The 23,996-nt window shown below is 43.9% G+C and overlaps 1 protein-coding gene and 1 long non-coding RNA gene across 5 annotated transcripts in view; one reads left to right on the top strand and one right to left on the bottom strand.

Annotated features, from left to right (window-relative positions):
• Window positions 1-23,996, top strand: part of LOC122466632 — an 88,976-nt gene that overhangs the window by 2,013 nt on the left and 62,967 nt on the right. Inside the window, exon 2 of the long non-coding RNA XR_006292294.1 lies at window positions 5,798-5,924. This is a non-coding gene — a long non-coding RNA (uncharacterized LOC122466632). The remainder of the gene's footprint in view (window positions 1-5,797; window positions 5,925-23,996) is intronic.
• The window catches only part of EFCC1 (EF-hand and coiled-coil domain containing 1), a 90,808-nt gene continuing 80,304 nt past the window's right edge, over window positions 13,493-23,996 (bottom strand). For 2 of the 4 annotated variants that reach the window (XM_043551683.1, XM_037905044.2), the window contains 3 exons: window positions 20,776-20,934; window positions 17,620-17,689; window positions 13,493-14,363 (listed from right to left, as the gene is read on the bottom strand). In XM_043551683.1, coding sequence (XP_043407618.1) covers window positions 14,230-14,363; window positions 17,620-17,689; window positions 20,776-20,934 — 363 coding nt within the window. In that variant the 3' untranslated portion in view covers window positions 13,493-14,229. The remainder of the gene's footprint in view (window positions 14,364-17,619; window positions 17,690-20,775; window positions 20,935-23,996) is intronic. The other 2 variants (XM_043551684.1, XM_037905045.2) reach the window with 1 other exon arrangement.

Genomic DNA, 23,996 nt, shown 5'->3' with positions numbered 1-23,996 from the left:
AACCCATGCTTTGAAGTCTGCAATCTTTTTACATTTCCAAGGCTGCAACCTCATGTGATGTGTAAAAGTAATGTAAACACAACGTGATAGCCAGAAACAATCCTTCATTAATTTTCATGAAGTTTACACATCCAGTACAATCATATCTTAACACTAACACACACTTTAATCTAGGGTTAACTGATACTGAGTATACATAATGTAATGCAATAGTAAATGAGAGGTTATAGGTTAGTGAAGACCATAACATTAACATTTCTTTGATATTCACCCACAAGTGAATTAGTCTCTGGCTTTAATCTGAGCTGGCCAATGTGTCACACATTGATTTTATATCATATATCACTAACTGATCAACTGGCTGAACAATTATTACTTTGCAATGTTGTCTGTGCAATACTCAAAAGGCTAGAGAATTCTCACTGTGTAGTACCTCTTAATCCAGTGTACAAATCCACCAGAATTTCTCTTGAATATCTTGGACAGCTGGCGATGCCACTGAATCCGAACCCTAATAATACACTGTGTAGTGCTTTCCATCAATAGATCTCAAAGGGCTTTACAAAGAAGGTGAGTGTCATTATCCCCATTTTACAGATGGGGAAACTGAGGCACAGAGGCATGAAGTGATTTGCAAATGGCCCATATTAGGCCCCTGGCAGAACTGGGACTAGAACACAGGTCTCCTGATTCCCAGTCTGGTGTTTTAACCACTAGGCCTTCCCAAACTGAATCTGAAATTGTAGCCTTAGTCTGATTTTAGTTACACCTGTGTAAATTAGGATTAATCCTAAAGCAGTTATATATGAGTAAGTGGCTTATTGTCTTCTCATCTAATTTCTAAGCACAAGCAATGCTCCCCCCTTGACAAGTTTACCCATTAGCTTCAGCAGAAATTCTGCACAGACCACAGTTAAGAATAAAGTCATTTTAGGGGAGAAATGTCATTTTAAAAGCAAATCTCAGTTTAAGCATTTAAATCTCACTCCAAAATGACATACTTCATCTGAATGAGTGAAGGTGAAAATAAAGCAGACATGCCAAAGGAGAGCTGTCCCAGAAGCTGAGTGCTGTACTCCAACCTTCTCAGCTTGAGGGCCAAACTTATTTCTAAAAAGTCAAGGTGCCAAAATAAACTTCAACTACTTTGGCAGGCAGACAAAGCCAGACAAGCACTCCTCTCATTTTCACTTTCAGGTGACATTGTAAACAGGCATTCACATAGCACTGTTGTAGCCGGAGTGGCAAGTATTGGTCTAAGTATGAAGGGGCATACAAATGTTTAGCATATCTGGCACCTAAATACCTTGCAACGCCTGCTACAACAGTGCCATGGAAACCGCTGTTCTCACTTTCAGGTGACATTGTAAATAAGAAACGGGCAGCATTATCTCCTGTCAATGTAAACAAACTTGTTTGTCTCAGCAGTTGGCTGAACAAGAAGTAGGACTGAGTGGACTTGTAAAACTTTAGAGCCTACATTATTTTGTTTTTGAGTGCAGTTATGTAAAAAAAAATTCTACATTTGTGAATTGCACTTTCACAATAGAGATTGCACTACAACACTTGTATGAGGTGAAGTGAAAAACACTCTTTTTTTACAGTGCAAGTATTTGTAATAATATAAAGTGAGCACTGTACACTTTGTGTTATGTTGTAATTGAATCTGAAAACATCAAAAATATATAAATAGTGTTCTGTTGTTTAACAATGCGATTAAAACTGTTTAATCATGATGATTTTTCTCACAATTAATCATGGTTAATTTTATTAATCGTTTGACAGCCTTACCTATTTTTTTCTTCACATTTGCCCTTAAAGGCTGCACTGGTACCCCAGCAGGTAGCACTAGATATAGGTGATGATGCTGGTAAGTTACAAAGTGTTGAAAGACCTAGAACAGAAACACGACAAGAACGCTGAAAATCCAGGCCTCTGGAAAAGTAAATGATACTTCAGGAATAAAAGATGGTATTCAATTAAATTTCACGCTAAGAAGGGCACTGTACTAGTGTTATGGAATGCTGAATTATGTGTAGATTATAAAGCAAATAAATTGAGGTAGATTTTAAAAGGCTTAAACCTCCATGAAATTATTACCTTTATAGCAAACTCTTTGGGTGGTAATGTGATGTCTCTCACATGCTGTGAGTGTTATTGTCGTACTTACTTGCAAGGAATTCTGTTTTTTATTTTACCAGAAAAACTAAAAGACTGAAGTATAAAACATTTGCAGTCTGACTGTCATAATTCAAACATACCATATAATGGATTAACGGACTATGCCACCCGGATGGTGGCTTCATTTATGCAAGTTTTTGTATGCAAAAACAAAAGAACTATTTAGTTCCTGAAATGTGTACAAGCTCCACCAATCCTTTTGGAAGATTTAGGAATATAGGAATTGCCCTGCTGATCAGACCAAGTGTCCTGTTTGTGACAGTGCGCAATGCTATATACCCTAGTGGAGGGTCAAGAAACCCTGCAATAGGCAGTTATGGAATAACCTGCTGTGTCAGGTGGACTTTACTCTGCCAATAATTTATATTACATATAGATTAGAAATACTGGTAGGAGGAAATTATAAGGGAAGAATACAACTTGTACTTTGACCATTTTGGAGCCACTGATTAGCCAGGAGTGAGAAAGGTAATGGAAGGAAGAGAGTGTGTGTGGAGAATAAAGTTAATTAGGAGGACTCGGGGGGGGGGGGGGTGTATGTGGGAACTTTGGCGCTCAGTGGGAGAAATGCTTTGATTTCTGTGCTGAGGCAAACTTCCATTTTTAATTTAAACGATACTGGATATTTAATAGTAGCTGCTCATGAAATCAATTTGGCTCTGGGACTGTGGAGGACTTCTTTTCAGTCATTAAGCTCAAGGAAGTCTGATCACATTCTAGCAAAGACCATTTCTTTTCTTGGGTTTTTTTTCTTTCCTGGGGCAAAAATATTGAAAAGGACAACACCCTGGAAGCACTGTTCCTTATTATTTACTGTTGCATTGTAGTAGCATCCAGTCAGGGATTAGGGCCCAGTTGCACTAAGCACTATATACACATGTACAACACAATAAAAAGAGGGTCCCTGCCCAAGAGAGTTTACAATTGATGTATGTGGTGAGATGCAACAAGTAGATTCAACAAATATACAGGAGCACAAAGTAGCAGTGAGGCCATGAAGATTAGTGTAATAAGCAGTGGTCACAGCACACCAGCTGCCTAGCCTAGCCATTCTATTCCCTTGGTTATACTGACTATAATACTTGTAACTTTCTTCATGAGGAGGATAACTATTATGATGAAACAGAAAAAGAGAAGGAAGCTACTAGGAAGAGTGATCAGAAGCAAGACTTGCATGAAGTATTGGGAAGATTTACTTGGGTGAAGAGATCCAATAATCAAAAAGTAAATTGGAATAGCTGAGAAATGTTTAAAATGGCAGTCTGTAGAGAAGAGAAGATCAGGATAAAAAGGGAGTAGGTTACTGAATTTAGGGGAAATGTATATGTACTGTGCAGTAAACTTGCTTGGTATCATACTATCTGGACCATCTGTAAAGAAATTGGTAAAAAATAAGACTGTCATTTAACATTAGGGGCCAAAGCCAAGTGGGTGGTAAGTTTTTGAATCTGTTTCTGTGGCAAGTATCTTAACACGCATCCTGAAGGATACAGACATATAAATCATGGCTGCCATCAGTGAAACAGAGTATAGATCTTTCAGCATCTTCCCTTCTAATTCTTCTGTAGTATTCCCCAGAAGAATGTGTGAGAGAGGTGTGTGTCGGTCTTTTGCACTGCTGGAAATGTATACAAAATCATAATACAGAAAGTCTGTAAGAGCCAAGCTGTCAGTTCCAGGAGATGCAAATTTGCAGGTAAAAGGACAAGTTCCTTGACACTTTCTGGGGTGAAGATTTGAGATTGGTGAGAGAACTTTAAGCAGCTGTGCAGGAGAGGACTGCGAGCTTCAGGGTCAGTATGAAACCTGGCAGGTTGTGAATTTATTTTTCTGAGGATTGGTTATAGAAGAGGAGGGAAAGGCCAGTAGAATTAGCTATGGGAAAAAACTGGTTGAGGAAGAGTCCAAATTTCTAGATGACAGGATGTTTCACTCAACAGATACAGTTGGGGAGAAAACAAACCTTGTTACTATCTACTCCTAATAGAATCAGAAATAAGCATGAAAAAGGGTGGGGGAGCTCAAACACATTAAATAATTATGAAAAATTCTATAGATGTAACTAAATTGGTGCAACCCCCTTGTGTGGACACTCATCGGTTTCTAAACCAATTTTAGTTAAATCTGTTCAACTTTTTCATTCAGAAAATGCCTAAGTGACCCACACATGTTGGGTACTGCTCAGCATGGCTGTTCAGAAGGAGGTTTACAAGAGTCTTGCTTATACAAATATAATACATTAATTTAGAACTGCTTGATGTGAGGGTCGGTCTCCAATTGTAGTAGGAGTCTACTTTAGAGTGAGGGGGGGTCTCCATTTGCATAACAAGAGAGCCAAGCTGTATTATTATGGTAGGTGTCACTTGTAGAACTGTTACATATAGTGTTCCAAGTTCCTTTTCTTAGTGTGTGAGCAAATGTTCAGTGTTGCAAAGACATGCTGTGTTGTGGTGGTCATTCTGTTACACAAGGTTCTAGGTAGAGAGAGCTGGGCAAGCAGCAGGAGAGTTTGCACTTGTACACCTAGAATATACCCATACTCCTAGTCACTAATTTCTTCTGCACTGGGAAGCTGACCTGCAAGGCCTGGGCAGCTGCTACTGCGAAGCAGAGGGCAAAAATCCTGTACTACATTGCATGCAGGAATTTGGTCTTGGACTTGTAGCTTTATTTCTTACATAGAAGTTTTTAGGGTTTTTTTTTTTAGGTCTGCATTTATATCTTGTGTATTTATTTTTTTAGGGTGAGGGAAAAGGTGGGGTTGTTTTTTTTTTTTAACAAGGTTGGTTTAAAACTTGAGATTCTTCCACACAACCACAAAATACTGGTTATACCATCTTGTGCCACAAGCGTGGGTACAGAGCATGATACTGCGAGGGCACTGATAACGGTTCAGAGGCAGTTTATTTTGCAGTCTTACTAAGGTCACAGATCAGTCAAGGGTGTGTATAACAACTGTTCTGAGGCTTGAAAACTGGTATGAAATGTGCAGATTTTGCAGTATTGCCAACTCTAAGTGTTCGAAAGTCATAAGTCAAGTTCCAAAAAACCCATGAGATTTAAAAAAAAACAACAATTTGGGGTTTTTTTCCTCTTCTCTCTTCTGAGCCTTAAGGATATACTCTGGTCATTTTTTCAAATCTTTCCTGCAATCCAAAGCGTTAGAAACTTCCTTTCTTTTTGTTTTATTAAAAGTTGAGATTCTCCCATAATCACTTGACTCTGAGGGATGAGGCTTTCAGAAGACAGCCAAATATCAGAAAACTTGTGATAAACTGATCAGAGTTGGCAACACTGGTTTGCTTCGCTGGGGGTAGTGTGACTGTTTCCTTTGGTTACAATCTGTGTGGCTTTGTGCACAGCCTCTCCTCCCACTTGAGTTTTACTTGGAGATTGCGGTTTGAACAAACTCCAGAAAACTAGTGAAACTGCTAAACTCCACCTAGTTTTGAGTAGTAGTTGAATTTTCATGCATTTGATGCAAAACCATAAGTTGGCTCAGCTTTGTGTGAAGTGTTTGGGAACCTCATCCACCCTTTCAACTGACTTAATCTGAGTATAAAAATATTAAATGGAAAAGCATTAAAATGCATTTTAATTTCCTTTTTTTTTTTAGGCCACCAAAGTAGCTCTCCTGCATCACCAGTGTCCTACTTTGTCTCAGACACTCAGCATGCAGTGGGCTGGTAATGGAAATGCCACTCAGTCTATACTGAAGACAGTAGTCTGCCTATGGAGATACTGTAAGTCTGATCTTATTCAAAATTAAATGTTTGTATTTTAAATATTCCTCTTTCACTAGGAAGATCTGATGTACTTGGACTATCCCAGTTTAGCTGGACTGGCCAACTATTCTGTCCAGTTATGCTGATGACACAATTTTGTTCCAATATCAATAGGACCAGCCAGGACACCCTGATGACTAAACACAAACAAACTGTACCTCTGAGAGAGCCATTTTTTTTACAATTAGATAATATTACTATAATGGGAAAACAGTTTCACACGGCAAGATTCCTTTACTTCCCATGTTGACCTAATCATTACATTCCAATGAAATCAGCAAAAGCTTCCTGTTAGCACCTGCTCTTTACCTTACTCAAGGGTATGTCTACACTACGGAATAAGGTCGAATTTATAGAAGTCGGTTTTTTAGAAATCGGTTTTATATATTCGAGTGTGTGTGTCCCCACAGAAGTGCATTAAGTGCATTAACTCGGCGGAGTGCTTCCACAGTACCGAGGCTAGAGTCGACTTCCGGAGCGTTGCACTGTGGGTAGCTATCCCACAGTTCCCGCAGTCTCCGCTGCCCATTGGAATTCTGGGTTGAGATCCCAATGCCTGATGGGGCTGAAACATTGTCGCGGGTGGTTCTAGGTACATATCGTCAGTCCCCCCTTCCCTCCCTCCCTCCGTGAAAGCAAGGGCAGACAATCGTTTCACGCCTTTTTTCCTGAGTTACCTGTGCGGACGCCATACCACCGCAAGCATGGAGCCCGCTCAGGTAACCGTCACCGTATGTCTCCTGGGTGCTGGAAGACGTGGTTCTGCATTGCTACACAGTAGCAGCAACCCCTTGCCTTCTGGCAGCAGACAGTACAATACGACTGGTAGCCGTCCTCGTCATGTCCGAGGTGCTCCTGGCCACGTCGGCTGGGAGCGCCTGGGCAGACATGGGCTCAGGGACTAAATTTTTGGTGACTTGACCAGGTCATTCTCTTAAGTCCGGCAGTCAGTCCTATTGAACCATCTTATGGTGAGCAGGTAGGCAATATGTCCTTCTGCACCGTCTGCTGCCAGCCAAAGATGTAAAAGATAGATGGAGTGGATCGAAACAAGAAATAGACCAGATTTGTTTTGTACTCATTTGCCTCTTCCCCTGTCTAGGGGACTCATTCCTCTAGGTCACACTGCAGTCACTCACAGAGAAGGTGCAGCGAGCTAAATCTAGCCATGTATCAATCAGAGGCCACGCTAACCTCCTTGTTCCAATAAGAACAGTAACTTAGGTGCACCATTTCTTATTGGAACCCTCCATGAACTCCTGCCTGAACTACTCCTTGATTTAAAGCCACCCCCTTTGTGGATTTTAGCTCCCTGAAGCCAACCCTGTAAGCCGTGTCGTCAGTCGCCCCTCCCTCCGTCAGAGCAACGGCAGACAATCATTCCGCGCCTTTTTTCTGTGCGGACGCCATACCAAGGCAAGCATGGAGTCCGCTCAGCTCACTTTGGCAATTAGGAGCACATTAAACACCACACGCATTATCCAGCAGTATATGCAGCACCAGAACCTGGCAAAGCGCTACCGGGCGAGGAGGCGACGTCAGCGCGGTCACGTGAGTGATCAGGACATGGACACAGATTTCTCTGAAAGCATGGGCCCTGACAATGCATGCATCATGGTGCTAATGGGGCAGGTTCATGCTGTGGAACGCCGATTCTGGGCTCGGGAAACAAGCACAGACTGGTGGGACCGCATAGTGTTGCAGGTCTGGGACGATTCCCAGTGGCTGCGAAACTTTCGCATGCGTAAGGGCACTTTCATGGAACTCTGTGACTTGCTTTCCCCTGCCCTGAAGCGCATGAATACCAAGATGAGAGCAGCCCTCACAGTTGAGAAGCGAGTGGCGATAGCCCTGTGGAAGCTTGCAACGCCAGACAGCTACCGGTCAGTTGGGAATCAATTTGGAGTGGGCAAATCTACTGTTGGGGCTGCTGTGATGCAAGTAGCCCACGCAATCAAAGATCTGCTGATATGAAGGGTAGTGACCCTGGGAAATGTGCAGGTCATAGTGGATGGCTTTGCTGCAATGGGATTCCCTAACTGTGGTGGGGCCATAGACGGAACCCATATCCCTATCTTGGCACCGGAGCACCAAGCCGGCAAGTACATAAACCGCAAGGGGTACTTTTCAATAGTGCTGCAAGCTCTGGTGGATCACAAGGGACGTTTCACCAACATCAACGTGGGATGGCCGGGAAAGGTACATGACGCTCGCATCTTCAGGAACTCTGGTCTGTTTCAAAAGCTGCAAGAAGGGACTTTATTCCCAGACCAGAAAATAACTGTTGGGGATGTTGAAATGCCTATATGTATCCTTGGGGACCCAGCCTACCCCTTAATGCCATGGCTCATGAAGCCATACACAGGCAGCCTGGACAGTAGTCAGGAGCTGTTCAACTACAGGCTGAGCAAGTGCAGAATGGTGGTAGAATGTGCATTTGGACGTTTAAAGGCGCGCTGGCGCAGTTTACTGACTCGCTTAGACCTCAGCGAAACCAATATTCCCACTGTTATTACTGCTTGCTATGTGCTCCACAATATCTGTGAGAGTAAGGGGGAGACGTTTATGGCGGGGTGGGAGGTTGAGGCAAATCGCCTGGCTGCTGGTTACGCGCAGCCAGACACCAGGGCGGTTAGAAGAGCACAGGAGGGCGCGGTACGCATCAGAGAGGCTTTGAAAACCAGTTTCGTGACTGGCCAGGCTACGGTGTGAAAGTTCTGTTTGTTTCTCCTTGATGAAACCCCCCGCCCCTTGGTTCACTCTACTTCCCTGTAAGCTAACCACCCTCCCCTCCTCCCTTCGATCACCGCTTGCAGAGGCAATAAAGTCATTGTTGCTTCACATTCATGCATTCTTCATTCATTCATCACACAAACATGAGGATGACTACCAAGGTAGCCCAGGAGGGGTGGTGGAGGAGGGAAGGAAAATGCCACACAGCACTTTAAAAGTTTACAACTTTAAAATTTATTGAATGACAGCCTTCTTTTTTTTGGGCAATCCTCTGTGGTGGAGTGGCTGGTTGGCCGGAGGCCCCCCCACCGCGTTCTTGGGCGTCTGGGTGTGGAGGCTATGGAACTTGGGGAGGAGGGCGGTTGGTTACACAGGGGCTGTAGTGGCAGTCTGTTCTCCAGCTGCCTTTGCTGCAGCTCAACCATACACTGGAGCATACTGGTTTGGTCCTCCAGCAGCCTCAGCATTGAATCCTGCCTCCTCTCATCACGCTGCCGCCACATTCGAGCTTCAGCCCTCTCTTCAGCCCGCCACTTACTCTCTTCAGCCCGCCACCTCTCCTCCCGGACATTTTGTGCTTTCCTGCAGTCTGACATTATTTGCCTCCACGCATTCGTCTGTGCTCTGTCAGTGTGGGAGGACAGCATCAGCTCGGAGAACATTTCATCTCGAGTGCGTTTTTTTTTTCTTTCTAATCTTCACTAGCCTCTGGGAAGGAGAAGATCCTGTGATCGTTGAAACACATGCAGCTGGTGGAGAAAAAAAAAGGGACAGCGGTATTTAAAAAGACACATTTTATAAAACACTGGCTACACTCTTTCAGGGTAAACCTTGCTGTTAACATTACATACATAGCACATGTGCTTTCGTTACAAGGTCGCATTTTGCCTCCCCCCACCGCGTGGCTACCCCCTCCCCCCTCCCTGTGGCTAACAGCGGGGAACATTTCTGTTCAGCCGCAGGCAAACAGCCCAGCAGGAATGGGCTCCTCTGAGTGTCCCCTGAAGAAAAGCACCCTATTTCAACCAGGTGACCATGGATTATATCTCACTCTCCTGAGGATAACACAGAGAGATAAAGAACGGATGTTGCTTGAACGCCAGCAAACATACACTGCAATGCTTTGTTGTACAATGATTCCCGAGTACGTGTTACTGGCCTGGAGTGGTAAAGTGTCCTACCATGAAGGACGCAATAAGTCTGCCCTCCCCAGAAACCTTTTGCAAAGGCTTTGGGAGTATATCCAGGAGAGCCGCGAATGCCAGGGCAAAGTAATCCTTTCACATGCTTGCTTTTACACCATGTATAGTATTTTAAAAGGTACACTCACCGGAGGTCCCTTCTCCGCCTGTTGGGTCCAGGAGGCAGCCTTGGGTGGGTTTGGGGGGTACTGGCTCCAGGTCCAGGGTGAGAAACAGTTCCTGGCTGTCGGGAAAACCGGTTTCTCCGCTTGCTTGCTGTGAGCTATCTACAACCTCATCATCATCATCATCTTCTTCGTCCCCAAAACCTGCTTCCGTATTGCCTCCATCTCCATTGAAGGAGTCAAACAACACGGCTGGGGTAGTGGTGGCTGAACCCCCTAAAATGGCATGCAGCTCATCATAGAAGCGGCATGTTTGGGGCTCTGACCCGGAGCGGCCGTTCGCCTCTCTGGTTTTCTGGTAGGCTTGCCTCAGCTCCTTCAGTTTCACGCGGCACTGCTTCGGGTCCCTGTTATGGCCTCTGTCCTTCATGCCCTGGGAGATTTTGACAAAGGTTTTGGCATTTCGAAAACTGGAACGGAGTTCTGATAGCACGGATTCCTCTCCCCATACAGCGATCAGATCCCGTACCTCCCGTTCGGTCCATGCTGGAGCTCTTTTGCGATTCTGAGACTCCATCATGGTCACCTCTGCTGATGAGCTCTGCATGGTCACCTGCAGCTTGCCACGCTGGCCAAACAGGAAATGAGATTCAAAAGTTCGCGGTTCTTTTCCTGTCTACCTGGCCAGTGCATCTGAGTTGAGAGTGCTGTCCAGAGCGGTCAAAATGGAGCACTCTGGGATAGCTCCCGGAGGCCAATACCGTCGAATTGTGTCCACAGTACCCCAAATTCGACCCGGCAAGGCCGATTTAAGCGCTAATCCACTTGTCAGGGGTGGAGTAAGGAAATCGATTTTAAGAGCCCTTTAAGTTGAAATAAATGGCTTCATCGTGTGGACAGGTACGGGTTTACATCGATTTAACGCTGCTAAATTCGACCTAAAGTCCTAGTGTAGACCAGGGCTTAGTGGCAGCAATAACTTGTATTACAGTGACACTTTTTCTGTCTCCAGTTACACCTTAATTGCTGTTTTTCTGTGCTACAGGGCATCTAAGTTACACTGCTCCTTCAGTTTCTCATTGGGACAGCAGACTACTTAATGTTTTAGATACCCAGGCTATGTTAGACAGTGAAGTAGAAACCCAATGGCAGAAAAAAATTATAGTATTCCTCCCCTCCCCCATACACAGCTTATTAGTAATACACATTCAAGGAACTGAGGATACCTTCCGCATTTGCGGGAGTATATGGTCAGATATGTACTTGCATTATAAACAGATTCCCTACACACCTTTTCCACCAAATACACACACACTGTTCAGTATTTAAGGATTTTGCAGCAGTCATGCTAAACCAAATTCTGCCTCTTAATGCATGCACAGGGCAGGATCTGGCTCATTGTTCTGGCCTTTGGAGGAAATGAACACAAACAGGGAAACACATGGTACCCTTTTTATCTGATATTTCATTATTGTATCTTTGTACATAATTTCCTTGCCTGCAAGATGACTCCTATACTGTGACTGTCTGTCTGTGGGCTTGTTTACATGATGGGGTAATGTGCTTTGTGGAGGTGATTTCTAAAGCACCCTAATGTATTGTGCATTAATGGATTGGGTGGAGACCCTGCTGGTGCGCTTTAATGCAGTGCTGTTTGAGATAGTATTACATTAAAGTGCATTAGGGAACCTTTAGTGTGCACCAGCCGGGTCTACAAGGACCAATTAATGTGCAAGATGCTAGTATGCTGTAGAAATCAAACCCCTGTAGAAAGCATTACCCCACCATGTAGAGAAGCCCTAAGTCTAATTTTGCGTGTGTGTAAAAATGTATATCCACTGGGCCAAATTTTGTTCTCTGCTATCCCAATGTAAATCTACAGTAATCCAGTTGAAATAACACTTGTGTAACACAAGACAGAATTTGCCTCACTGTTTCCATACCCTTTTTCCTCCCCAAAATGAGTGGAAAAGATCTATTGCAAATTTTTGTTACGAACACAATGCTAATGATATAGTGTCATGTACAATTTTGGATGGAAAGTACACAGTTGATGTGATCCACCTGTACAATAAGCACAATGTGGTCTGAAAACAAAGGACTACAAAATAAAAAAACCCACAAAATAAATGGGATTGTGGTTTGAGCCATTTTGCTATAGACTCATAGATGTTACGGCCAGAAGGGATCATCATGATCATCTAGTCTGACTTCCTGCAGATCACAGAACCTCACCCAGCCACTCCTGTAACAGGCAAATAACCTCCTGGCTGAGTTACTGAAGGCCTCAAATCATTTAAAGATTTCAAGTACCAGAGAATCCACCATTTACTCTAGTTTAAACCTGCAAGTGACCCGTGTCCCATGCTGCAGAGGAAGGTGAAGAAACCTCTAAGGTCTCTGCCAATCTGAAAATTGCTTCCTGTCCCCAAATGTGGTAATCAGTTAAACCTGGAGTATGTGGGTGCGACCCACCAGCCAGACACCTGGGAAAGAATTCTCTGTAGTAGCTCAGAGTTTTCCCCATCTAATGTCCCATCTCTGTCCATTAGAGATTTGCTGATAGCAGTCGCATATGGGCCATATGCCATTGCATGCAACCTCATCATACCATCCCTTCCATAAACTTATCAAGCTCAGTCTTAAAACAAGTTAGCTTTTTTTGCCCCTCACTAGTTCTCTTGAAAGGCCGTTGCAGAACTTCACTCCTCCGGTTAGAAACCTTTGTCTAATTTCAAGCCTAAACTTGTTGATGGCCAGTGTATATCCATTTGTTCTTGTGTCAGCATTGGTGCTTAACTTAAATAACTCCTCTCCCGCCCTGGTATTTTATCCCTCTGATGTGGTTAGAGAGAGCAATCATATCTCCCTTCCACCTTCGTTTGGTGAGACTAACCAAGCTGAGCTCCTTGAGTCTCCTCTAATAAGGTAGATTTCCCATACTTCTGATCCTCTTAGTAACCCTTCTCTATAGGAAAATCTTTGTCCTAGGAAGGCTGTGGTTTCTAATCTGCATAATTTTTAATTCAATGGTCTCGTTTTGTTCCTTGCATTATCTCAGGTAAATCGAGTTCTCTTCATATTCCCGGAAGAGCCTACTGTACATCTTTTTTTCATTACATAGATTCAGTAGAATGTCTTAAGAGCTTTGCCTTTTATTTTCTTCTGTTGATGATTGAGGAAGCAACAGCAACTTCACAACACACTATCCTCCTATATTTGTCCCTGGGGATTCTCTTATTACTGAGCAGAATATATGCTTTCATGAGCATGTCCAACATTTTGCTTCCATCAAGCTCTTTGCCTGCAAATGATGCCTTGCTTTATATCTTTACAATCTCACTTAAACTATATAGGGTGGGAATGTCTTTCATTTGCTAGTTGGTTGGTGAAAGACTAATATGAAGCTCTCCATTTCACTCCCTGTCTCTGCAGCCTTCCCAGTTCCTGGCAACTTGGGGAACAAGATCATTCTTCACTTTTTTCTAAACAATTTAATGTTTAACATAAAATCTAAGATTATAATCAGCAAGGACAGTTACAGATTAATGTAAAAGCATAATCACACTTCTAACGGATCTGTAATTACAAATACAAAATCCGCATGAACAGAAACATAAATGTATCTCTAGAGTTAAATAAGATGTATAATCACAGTTACAAACACACATACATTTATACATGGGTCTTTAACTTGCCCTACTGGCATATACTAGTGTGCATATTTCTTTATAATATAGTAATTTTGTCTCGTACTTTAAGAAAACAACATATATATCAGCCAGTTAGTCTGTCTTCCACTATTAAATGTACTGGTTCAGCTATCAGAAGAGGAGGAAAAATCTCTAGCTAATCGACAATCAGATATTCAGTTTGGGGTTTTCCTCTATTGAGCTGGTCAGTGCATTTGTAATACTTTTCGTTTGGTGGACTGGTACAGTTACAGTGCCATAATGTGGTGGTTGTCAGGCTTCAGAGGTGGACATCATTAAGTAATTCTCATGAAATGTGAACACTTATAGAGGCCAGCTGTGAAGTTAGCTGAAGAATTAGAGGTCTTCCCAGAGGCAGTACACCTGTGATTTCATGGCTTAGTTGTCCTAACTTGTCCCTTTATTATTGAACTCCTCCAAATCTGGCAATCTTATCCTTCCATCCTCTGTTTAACATCGTATGATTTTAGATACTTGACTAATCATAATGAACTGCAGATGGCACTGTTGTTCAACAAGAGATAACCAGTGGGTTAGACAAGGACTGGTGACTTTGAGCATTCTCTAGAGGCTTGCTTTGTAGGAGTTCGCAGGCAGCCAGCTCATGGTAGAGAGTATCTAGGACCTCAAGGATGTGAGCTTTTCCTTTAAAAGAAAATTTCGAAATACATTAGCATATTGACAAAGCCAGGAAGATGCAGATTTTAACAGTCATAAGACTACCTCTCTTTCCCATAGGTGCAATTTCAAATATATGTAAGGGGACTGTTGCCCCCTTACTAACATTCAGTGGGGGTGTTTTGGTTGGCTAGCTCCCAGTACTAAAAGGGGACGGGTTGATGGGAAATCAGGACCCTGAGACTGACAGTCCCCAGGTACAATGGGGAGAGGCCAATGCTCCAGGTCAGCCTGAATGACAGGGCGGGCAGGCAGGCTAATCAGGGAGTCAGGAGGCCAGAGGGTCCCGTCCTCCCTGTAAACTGGAATTGCCTGGGTCAGACAGCGTGGGGCCGAGGTAAGGAGAAAGTAGGGGCCCAAGCTGAGCTGGGGAGCAGAGCCGTGCCAGATCCAGAGGGACCAAAAAAGCAGCCCAGAGAGAGCAGACTTGCCCTGGAAGGAGAGCTGCAGCAACCAGAGCCAGAGGGGCCAGAAAAGCAGCCCAGGAAGCAGGTCAGTGCTGGGAGCAGAGTCACAGAAGCAGCCTGCAGAGCAGACCTGTCCTGGGAGCAGAGCTACAGCAACCAGAGGCAGAGGGGCCAGAGAAGCAGCCCAGGGAGCTGGAGGCAGACCAGCAGTGCTGAGACAGAGTGGTGGAGCTGGGGCTGGAGCAGTCCGGAGCTGGGTGTGGTGAGCAGCTGGGGAGAGCAAGGGGGACCCTGGGCAGTGGGCCCACTCACAGGGAGATGCCTCAGCCAGGAGGCTCTGCAGGCCAGGCTTAGAGGGGGATCGTAACCCTGACAAGGCAGGGGTGACACTGGGAAGAAGGGTCCTGCCACTTAAGAGCCTGAGAGCATGTGGCCACCACCAGAGCAAGTGTCCAACCCGCAGCATCCCTGCAGCACAGCCAGGGCCTGGGAAGAAGGCCTGGGAACCTACAAGGAACAGACTGTGAACTGCCCTGACGTTCCAGAGACACTGTTTGTGATGTTCCCTGCCACAGAGCAGGGTGATGTGTTTTCCTTTAACCTTTCCATTTTTCCTTATTCCTTTTTACAATTTATTTAATCAACAATTAGTTTATTTGCTTTAAATCATATGTAATGATCAGTGGGTCAGGGAAGTGTCCAGTGCAGAGAGAGTACTCCAGAGTGGGAACACCCTAGCCCCGGTCTTAGGTGACCACAGCAAGGTTGGGGGGCGAGCCCCCCAGGAATCCTGGGCCCAGCCTTGTTGGGGTTACAAGGACTCTGCCAGACAGGAGAGTGGAAGGTGAGCCCTCGAGGGCAGGGAGGCCTCTGGGTAAAGAAAGTGGGAGCAAGGACTCAGATCCTTCCGCTAGCCCATTTCACCACGGTAGTGCAGATGCCAGGAAAGTTCCCCACAATAGTGGGACCAATCCCCCCTCTTACATATAGAATTCTGAATGTGGAGACCAGAGAATGAATTCTTCTGCATATCAAAGGGACACAGAATGGAACAGTACACAGGGACTGAGTCCTCTGCAGTTCCTCCTACTGCAAACTCTCTGCTCATTAAATCCCCTCATCCTTGTGATAACAGAGACTGATTTTGGAAATGTATTGGCTGTCTGTGTGCTGCACTGCATCAGCAGTTAAACTTCCTAAAACCCATCCCTGAAGGATGGGTACACCCTGCTGGTCTAAATACCTACTCGTCATTCAAATGGAGACTGGATTCAAGTCACAGCAATGAAATGTAGCTAACTGAATCAGCCACGGGCGTAGCATTCTCACACAGTGAGAGAATGTTTGACTACAGAGATTTTGGAAAGCAGCTCATGTCACATCAAGTGCAAAGCCAGAAAATCCAAAGCAGAGGAAACATAGGGATTTTATAGTAAAAGTGATGCAGAACGGATAGAGAATATATTGATTTGGGCTTCATCAGCTTTCCCTCATTAAATACTTTGGTTCTCAATTATGTATCTCTGGAGGCTGAGCTGTGCTAGGGTTAGGGAGAGGGCATGTTGCCTCAGCGGCACTGCTTGGAGTAGTTATTTCCCTGTAAGGTAGGTACAATACCTCCTGGGTGCTGTGGGAAGTGCTGGACAGCTATCCCATAAGATGGAGCGCGGCCCTGCCTGAACACTTCCTCTGTACTCCTTGGAGCTGCTAGTACCTCAGAGGGCACTAGCTGCCACCTCTCTTTTGCTCCCCAGGCCTACAGCTCAGGTATGGCTGCCGTGTGTGTGAGTGAGCGTGCGCACGGGCAGCAGGAGGAGGGTTTGCTGTGCCATTTCCCCCTGTTCCCAGGACACCCAGGCTGGAGCGGCACCACTTTGATCGAGAATGTCTGGACACTGAATCACTGCATGCTACTGACAAGCCTTTTGTATGGCAAGAAGGCTCAGTGGAAATCAGAGCCTTTTGTACATGTTACTTTCCCTGAATTACTGTTGTTAGTATTCTGCAGAACAAACCCTCAGGCTGCATCTACCCTTTCATTATCTGTTCTTTGACCTCTCTCTGCCTATTAAAAGCCCCTACAGGCAGTCTTCCTATGCAGACTGACTGGGTACAGTATGCCAGCTTCTTTGAAGAAGGTAAATGCAAAAGCTCTGCTAACAGGGACAAAGTAATCAAATTTAAACCTCCAGGCTGTGAAGCCTGCATGGCTCTTCCATAGGCAGCTCCTGCACAGTGGGCTATTGTCCAGGGAGATGAGTTTGCAAGTTTAATTTTTGTAACAAGAACACGAAAGGCTGCTATTAAAGGAGAGCAGGTTTGACCCACTGACTTTACTGAAAGATGCTGCTTTCCTTTGTAACTTCTCTTTAAGTCAGGCAGAGAAGAGCTCTAGACAATGGAATTGTAAATGTTGATGAGTGGTCAGTCTACAAACTAGGGGCCCACATTCTGCTCTCTGATACGTGTGCAACCACACTGATGTTGGAGGGATGTAATGTGTTTAGAAGACAAAATCTGGCCCTGTGGGCAATTTCTGCCCTTGGATGTGTGCAGATGGCTCCTATTGATTTCAGTGGGATGAAGAATTCATCTTAAGGGTAAAATTCAGCATGATGTCACAGTTTCTGTACTTTCAAAGATTTGAAGCCTTCATCTTTAGTAGGGGTCTTGCACAGTAATTTTTCCCCCTTTGGGAGTGTGACTTTGCTTTTCTGTCTACTGTTTACAAGGTATATAATCTGCCTCCCAAGTGATTCTGAATTACAAATGTACTTTGCACATTTCTTCTTCTTCATAAAGTTTTACTTTCTTACCATGTTGGGGGTCACGACAGGATTCCAAAGTGCTCAGCAAGATTTTTCCCAAGGCTCGCTTAGATATGCTCTTCAAAACACAAAAAAATATCATGGAACAATTAACTCCCTCACCAGCCTAATATACACAACAAAATCTAAATATATGTACAGTGGATTTGCACTTGAAAATGAAAACAAAATTAATTCCTCATAACATGGTGTCTTATTTTGGAATCTTTTTCAATCTTTGAGTCAAACTGCACAATGAACAGCAGATTTGGGTGTCCGTGTTCCTTAGTTCCTGACTTTACTATAAGAATCTGCAGTAGTTCAAAGGGAAATGGAGAGCACAGAGCTGAGCTTTCAAAAGCTTGTGGCCACAAAAATCCAGATGCATGGGCTTATCATGGAATGCAAGCAGGATATAGGCATGCTCAGGACTATCAAAGTCCTGGCCAGGCTCATGCAAAAGCCCTTGTGTGTTGAAAGATGGGCAGTACAAATACATGAGTTGTGGGTGAGGCCTCAGAAATAGGCCCCCCACACCTATGTTCAGAAATGTCTGATACCATTTTAAGCACACACAAACTAGGGGAAGTTACTGCATGTGTTCTTCAGGGGAAACAGCTGGGGAAGGTCCTTAATCAGCCCTCTCTTGGCTGCTGTCTACTGAGATCTATTTAACATTATTGAGAGTACCTCCAGTTTTTAGGGCTCAGGCAGCTTGGCTGGCCTGCCTTTGTAATGATTCCATTTTAGAAATGGTTGAGGCTGCCACATGGTGTTTAGAAAGCATCACTCTCAATTTGGTACCTAAATCTCGTTTGGGAGAGAGGCAGTCCTGCAGTCTAACTAGCACCCTCAGCCCACCTACTTGAGAGAGCAAGATGTTTTGATTAAACCCCAAGGAGTGGCAATAGGCAGAAACAATTCCTAAAAAAAGACAACTGCACAACTCACAACTGCAGTTCAAGTGTTATTGCATCTGCTTATTCACATGTCCTGTCCCATCCACCTTTCAGAGTCCTACTTGTCTATAGCCCTTGGGTTTAGTGAACGCAGGAACTCAGGTGTTTGGGAATGCATGACCCTTCAATTAACCTCTGTTCTGAACATTCAGTGCTTCAAGAGGATGTTTGTTTGGTTCCAGACTGGCTTGGCTTTCTAGAAGGTTCCTGCACTTGTGTAATGTTGGGAATGCTGTATCCATAAGGGTGAATATACAGAGGCAATATAGCCTTAAAAGCTTATTCATCTGTAACTGCAGTTTCTCATTCATCTGTCTAACGCACCTCCTCCATAGGACTCTATGGGACGTTCTTCAGGCTCTACAGGGGATCCTGTAAATCATCTTTCTTTATTCACTGGAGCTAGGGAACATGACCACACACAAAGGCATATTTCCAGCAATGATTAGCATCAAGCAGTATTTTCACAACAATGTAGCACATTGCGTGATGGATCATCTCCTAAGCTGGAATGATTTTCAACAACACGGCTGACCAGTGAATGACGTGTCGAAGTCTTAACACGGAAAGTTCTTATGCCTGCTGTCAATCACAATCAGTCATTCTTTGCCAGCTTAATAGTACATCCGTCATTGGGTTGGATTGTTATTGATCCATGTGGCAAGCAGTGTCAGACTTGGGATGTGAAAATAAAATGGGCTATGCGAAGCACTAAAGTAAGGTAACATAATTTGAGATACTGCATTTGTTCCCTAGAGTCAGCAGTAGACACACCAGCATACTTCAGGCATGGTGAAGTCATATGTGGGAATAATCTAATTAAATACACAGTGTACAGCTCTGCTGAAAATTCAGGTGATGCCCTGAATCCTAATCTAAAAAATTAACTCCTAAAAGTGCAATGCAGACTTGTACAGCTCCTAACATACCCCATGTTCAACAGCTTATCCAGCTTGCTCATCTCTTGGCTAATTCTCACCACTCCCCCCTGCCTGAAGCAGGAATTTAAAATAGCTTTTTAAGAAGGACTGACCCATCACATTTTAAATAAGAACCAGTTTGTGTTGTGATTCCATCAGCTCTGATTAACAAAATAGCCCCTGTCTGGGTTAGTACTTGGATGAGACGTTTCTCAAAAACATCTCTGGTTCTGCAGGAAGTAGGTTTGCTCCTTCTGTAAGTTGTACTCATCTTGCTGCACTAATGCTCCTACATGATGCAGCTGGATGTGCTAGAAGACTGAGGAACTGTTGTGTAATGTAGCTGGCTGCTGCATTTCAGTCCAGCACTGACCGTACATCAGGCTGGTATTTCAGTGCTTGGGAATGAAAAGAGTTATAGAAATGTAAGAGAGGATTATGTTCATTTCTTTTTTTCAATAACATGTGGATGTGCATAACCTATGCCTGGTACATTCTGGGGGTGTGCCAGGCAAAGGCCCTTTAAAGTAGTGGCAATAGGATCAGACAAGTATTTCTCAGGCCTGTTTCTACTGAATTGAAGGCAGTCAGGCTGCCACTAACCCATTCCCAAAAATATTTCCTGTGGATGTGGGGGCGAGCAGGCCTAACTTGTGCACTCCAGAGACTTCAGATGGGGAGAGAGAGGTCAGTCTGATGTGAAGGGATTTATTTCTAAAGCTCTATCACTGGGGCAGTGTTGAAAGCCAGCAGGCTCCTTCCAGAAGACAGCTGAAATAAAGAGAACCCTACACCCAGCCTTTGAGAAAATATCATGATGTGGTTCTGCAGTATTGACTGATCCTTACAAATTCATATTGCAGAGCAATCCATGCAGTGATGTAGGTATGCTCCCAAAGAACAGCTTCTTATACGCGCTGTGTGTTTGGGCGGGTCTTACGCTATCAATTTAATATTTGATGCATTTTCTTCTGGAGGACTAAATCCTGCCCTGAAAGAGGCTTGGACCTGATTTAGTGGATTTTTAGAAAATCTGAAACTACTATGATTCCAAACTTTTGTTCGGAAGGAGGGGAGAGTTTTTGGAGAGTCACACATAAGAGCTTCTAGGCTTTTCCTCTTTGCTGCAAGGCAACCATTGGAGCTGATGGTTCCAGTGGCAAAGCTGTGTGTCTTGCATGTAAGGGAACCCTTGCATTTGGATGTAAGGTACAAACATCCTTTTCAGTTTGGGAGGGACACTATCAAAACCAGCTCTCGTTCTTTGGACTACTTTCTTGCCGTACCAGGTCCTGAAGTTGTTGAAGAAGCTGTAAAACATCCATGAGCTTTTCTTCCACCAGTGACAGCCTAACTCTCTCAGTCTCCAGCATCTGTAGCTCCATCTTCAACAATTCAGTCTCCTCCACCTTTTGTTGCAGTTCACCTAGCAATGGGCCTTTCATCTGGACAACGACACAGGAAGTTAAAAGCATGGAGCTTTTGTTCTCTTGCACAATAATTGCAAAGCTAACTTTTTTCCTCCAATCTGGTAAATGTCAGTTTGCTCCAGAAAACTACTCTGAAGGGAAATTCTTCACTTTGTTCTATTGCTATATTTCTTTAAGGCACTGAATAAATGCTGCTAGGAAATGCATTTGCTCTTCTACTTCATGACATTTCATTCAATATTTGGTGTAACACCAGACTATTCAGAAATTGTAACTGTTCTCATTCTGAATTCTGTATTTCAACCTTTCTTATATCTGTATTTTTCAAGGAAGGATAAATACAGAGAGGGCTCTGCTTCTCTCACAACTTTCACACTTTTTTCTACCCCATCCACTATGCATAGAACACAGACTTATTAAATAAAGTAAAAAGTAGGTGATTTAGTCAGCAAGTTTCTTGTCAGCATCTTGGGAAAAGTGAGTCTTGGGGAAAGATTTAAGACTCTGATTCAGCAAAGCATTTAAGCACATGCTTAAATGGGGAGAGGGCAGTGGTTTTCAGACCAGCTCAAGAAAGCCCTATTCGAATAAGGCACTGAAGCAGGCTGAAGGGTAGCCTATGGAAGTACTCATGCGCTTAACGTTAAGCATGTTGATTAAGTGGTTTGTTGGATCAGGACCTTTCTGAGCTACTGCAAAGCCAATCTCTAGGACTGGCCAGTAACCAATAAAACATGGGTCTCCCACATTCCCAGTCAGCATCCTAACCACCAGGCTATAGAATCAGTTTCTCTCCCCATCTTTCCTGTTGGAGCTGTTCCACTTTGTAAAAGTAATTAAATATTCTGTGGGCCAGGCCAGAGAGATACAAACTCTGTAGTCAGTCTCCCACATCTCAGGCAAGTGCTCTAGCCACCAGCCTACATATTTTGATGGAACAAAGTCATGTTGAAATATTTTTGACCAGTTCTAATAACCTCTCCTCATTTAAGCATTTGCACAAGTGCTTTGCTGAATAGGGGTGGATTTCAACACGTGCTTAAACTTAAGTATCTGCTTAAGCACTGCGCTGAATCAGGGTCTTAAATCCTTCCTCACAACTTACTACTTCCATATGTTTACAAGAAACTGTCTAAGTCATCTACTTATTTGTTTCATGTATTTTTCTTATGAGTTAAATGCTCATTTAGTGGCGGGAGGATGTCAAATGTTGGGAGGAGAGAGCATGAGGAGGCTGGTATCAAAGCTGGGTTTTGGTGTGGAAGAGAGTCAAAAAGGCAGCATTGTTGAGGAAGGGCAACTTAATGTTTAACTTACAAGTTTCATTTTTGTAAAGAAATAGGACTTGTGCCTATCATCATCCTGATCACCTGGGTTGTACGTTGTATCCCTTTTCCTACCTCTTGCCTGTCAGATGCTACACTGTCTTTGGAACAAGAACGGTCTTCCTTGCTGGTTGGAAAATGCCAAGATGCTAATGTGACCTAAATGATAGTAACCAGCTCTGAACAGGTTTCAGAGTAGCAGCCGTGTTAGTCTGTATCTGCAAAAAGAAAAGAAGTACTTGTGGCACCTTAGAGACTAACAAATTTATTTGAGCATAAGCTTTCATGAGCTACAGCTCACTTCATCGGATGCTTATGCTCAAATAAATGTTAGTCTCTAAGGTACCACAAGTCCTCCTTTTCTTTTTGCAGCTCTGAACAACGTGCAGTTCGGATGACGTAATCTATATCCTGTGCCAAATAGTGACTTGAGAGTTCCTCAGTGAACACCAATTTTGCAGGAGCTAAGCAAACAAACGACTAGTTGTCTGTCCATACACCCAACATAATCACCATTACCGGGGAGCAGTCAGGCCAAGGCACAATTAATGCTCTCTGAGGTTGTGGGGAGGGAATGGTCTGTTGTGAATTAATCTTATTGCTTCTTTCAGCTAGCAGAGTTCCTCCTTTCCTCTTCTGCACTGCAGATATCCTGCACATCATAGGTGCTGCCCATTCCAGAGAGAGAGTCCTGCAAATCTGCGGATACCTACTTTATATCCGGGGATAATTTTTGCGAATTTTGTATCCGCACAGGGCTCTAATTACAGCCATGTGCAAACACATGAAGCAGAGCTATATTTTCCCCTCGCATCAGTACAATGCAAGGGACAATATATCAATGAAAGGGGGGCAGGGGAGGAAAGGCCTTTATCTGCTTAATCAGAGCACTTCTTTCTTAAAAATTTCTGGGATGTTGCCCCAATATTCTAGCCCCTCTGATTCTCTTCTCCTGCACCACCCTCCTCACGTGTTAGGCAGCAGCTGCTTCTTTTACAAACAGCTATTCTGAACCTGAACAGCCCTCTGCATCAACAACCAACAGGAACCCAGTCTGCCCCTTTGACGAGATTTTTTTTCAGAGCATCTTATCTTTAGCCACACTGGGGGAAAAAGACACATGAACTTGGATGTCCTCTGCTGCATGCTAGTGCAAGGCAGCAGACCCCATGCTGTTTGCCTTCAGTCACTAAACAAACTCTTCTGGAAAAAACTCAATCTTTTCTCTTTAGTTTGCATGCTGCTTTAATTCTGCCCACCCAGCATTCAGCTGTCCAATGTCATAACCATCTGCTTTAGTTTTTATAGATACTCTGCTCGGAATATCACTGGATATTTCTGCTGTTGTCTCCTTGTCCCAGCCTCGCCTATGGTGCTATTTCTTCTGCACCTCCCAGTCTGCTGCTATTATACTAACTTTCCCAAGACAGTTCTTACCTCTTGATGCTCTATCACCACCTACTATGAAATAGACGCTAGTTTCCCTTCATCCCCTAGTCTGTTTACATCTAAGATGTCTGTAGTTGCTTTTGGTGCTTTACTGTTCCTCCAGCAGTTGAAGATGGTGGCTCAATGTAGGTTGAAAAAGTTCTCCAAGGTAGTTTGCTTCACATAGGCTATATCTATCATCTTCTCTGACTCTATTTGTTGCAAGTTAGATGATGACGACTATAATAAAGTATAGATTGTTCCCTAAAATAGATATGGAGGAAGGATGATTGATTTTTAAGGCACTGGACTGGGACTCTGGGT

Source organism: Chelonia mydas, chromosome 7, assembly GCF_015237465.2.
Source record: "Chelonia mydas isolate rCheMyd1 chromosome 7, rCheMyd1.pri.v2, whole genome shotgun sequence".
Lineage (NCBI taxonomy): Eukaryota > Metazoa > Chordata > Testudines > Cheloniidae > Chelonia > Chelonia mydas.
This window is presented reverse-complemented; position numbering and strand designations above follow the sequence as displayed.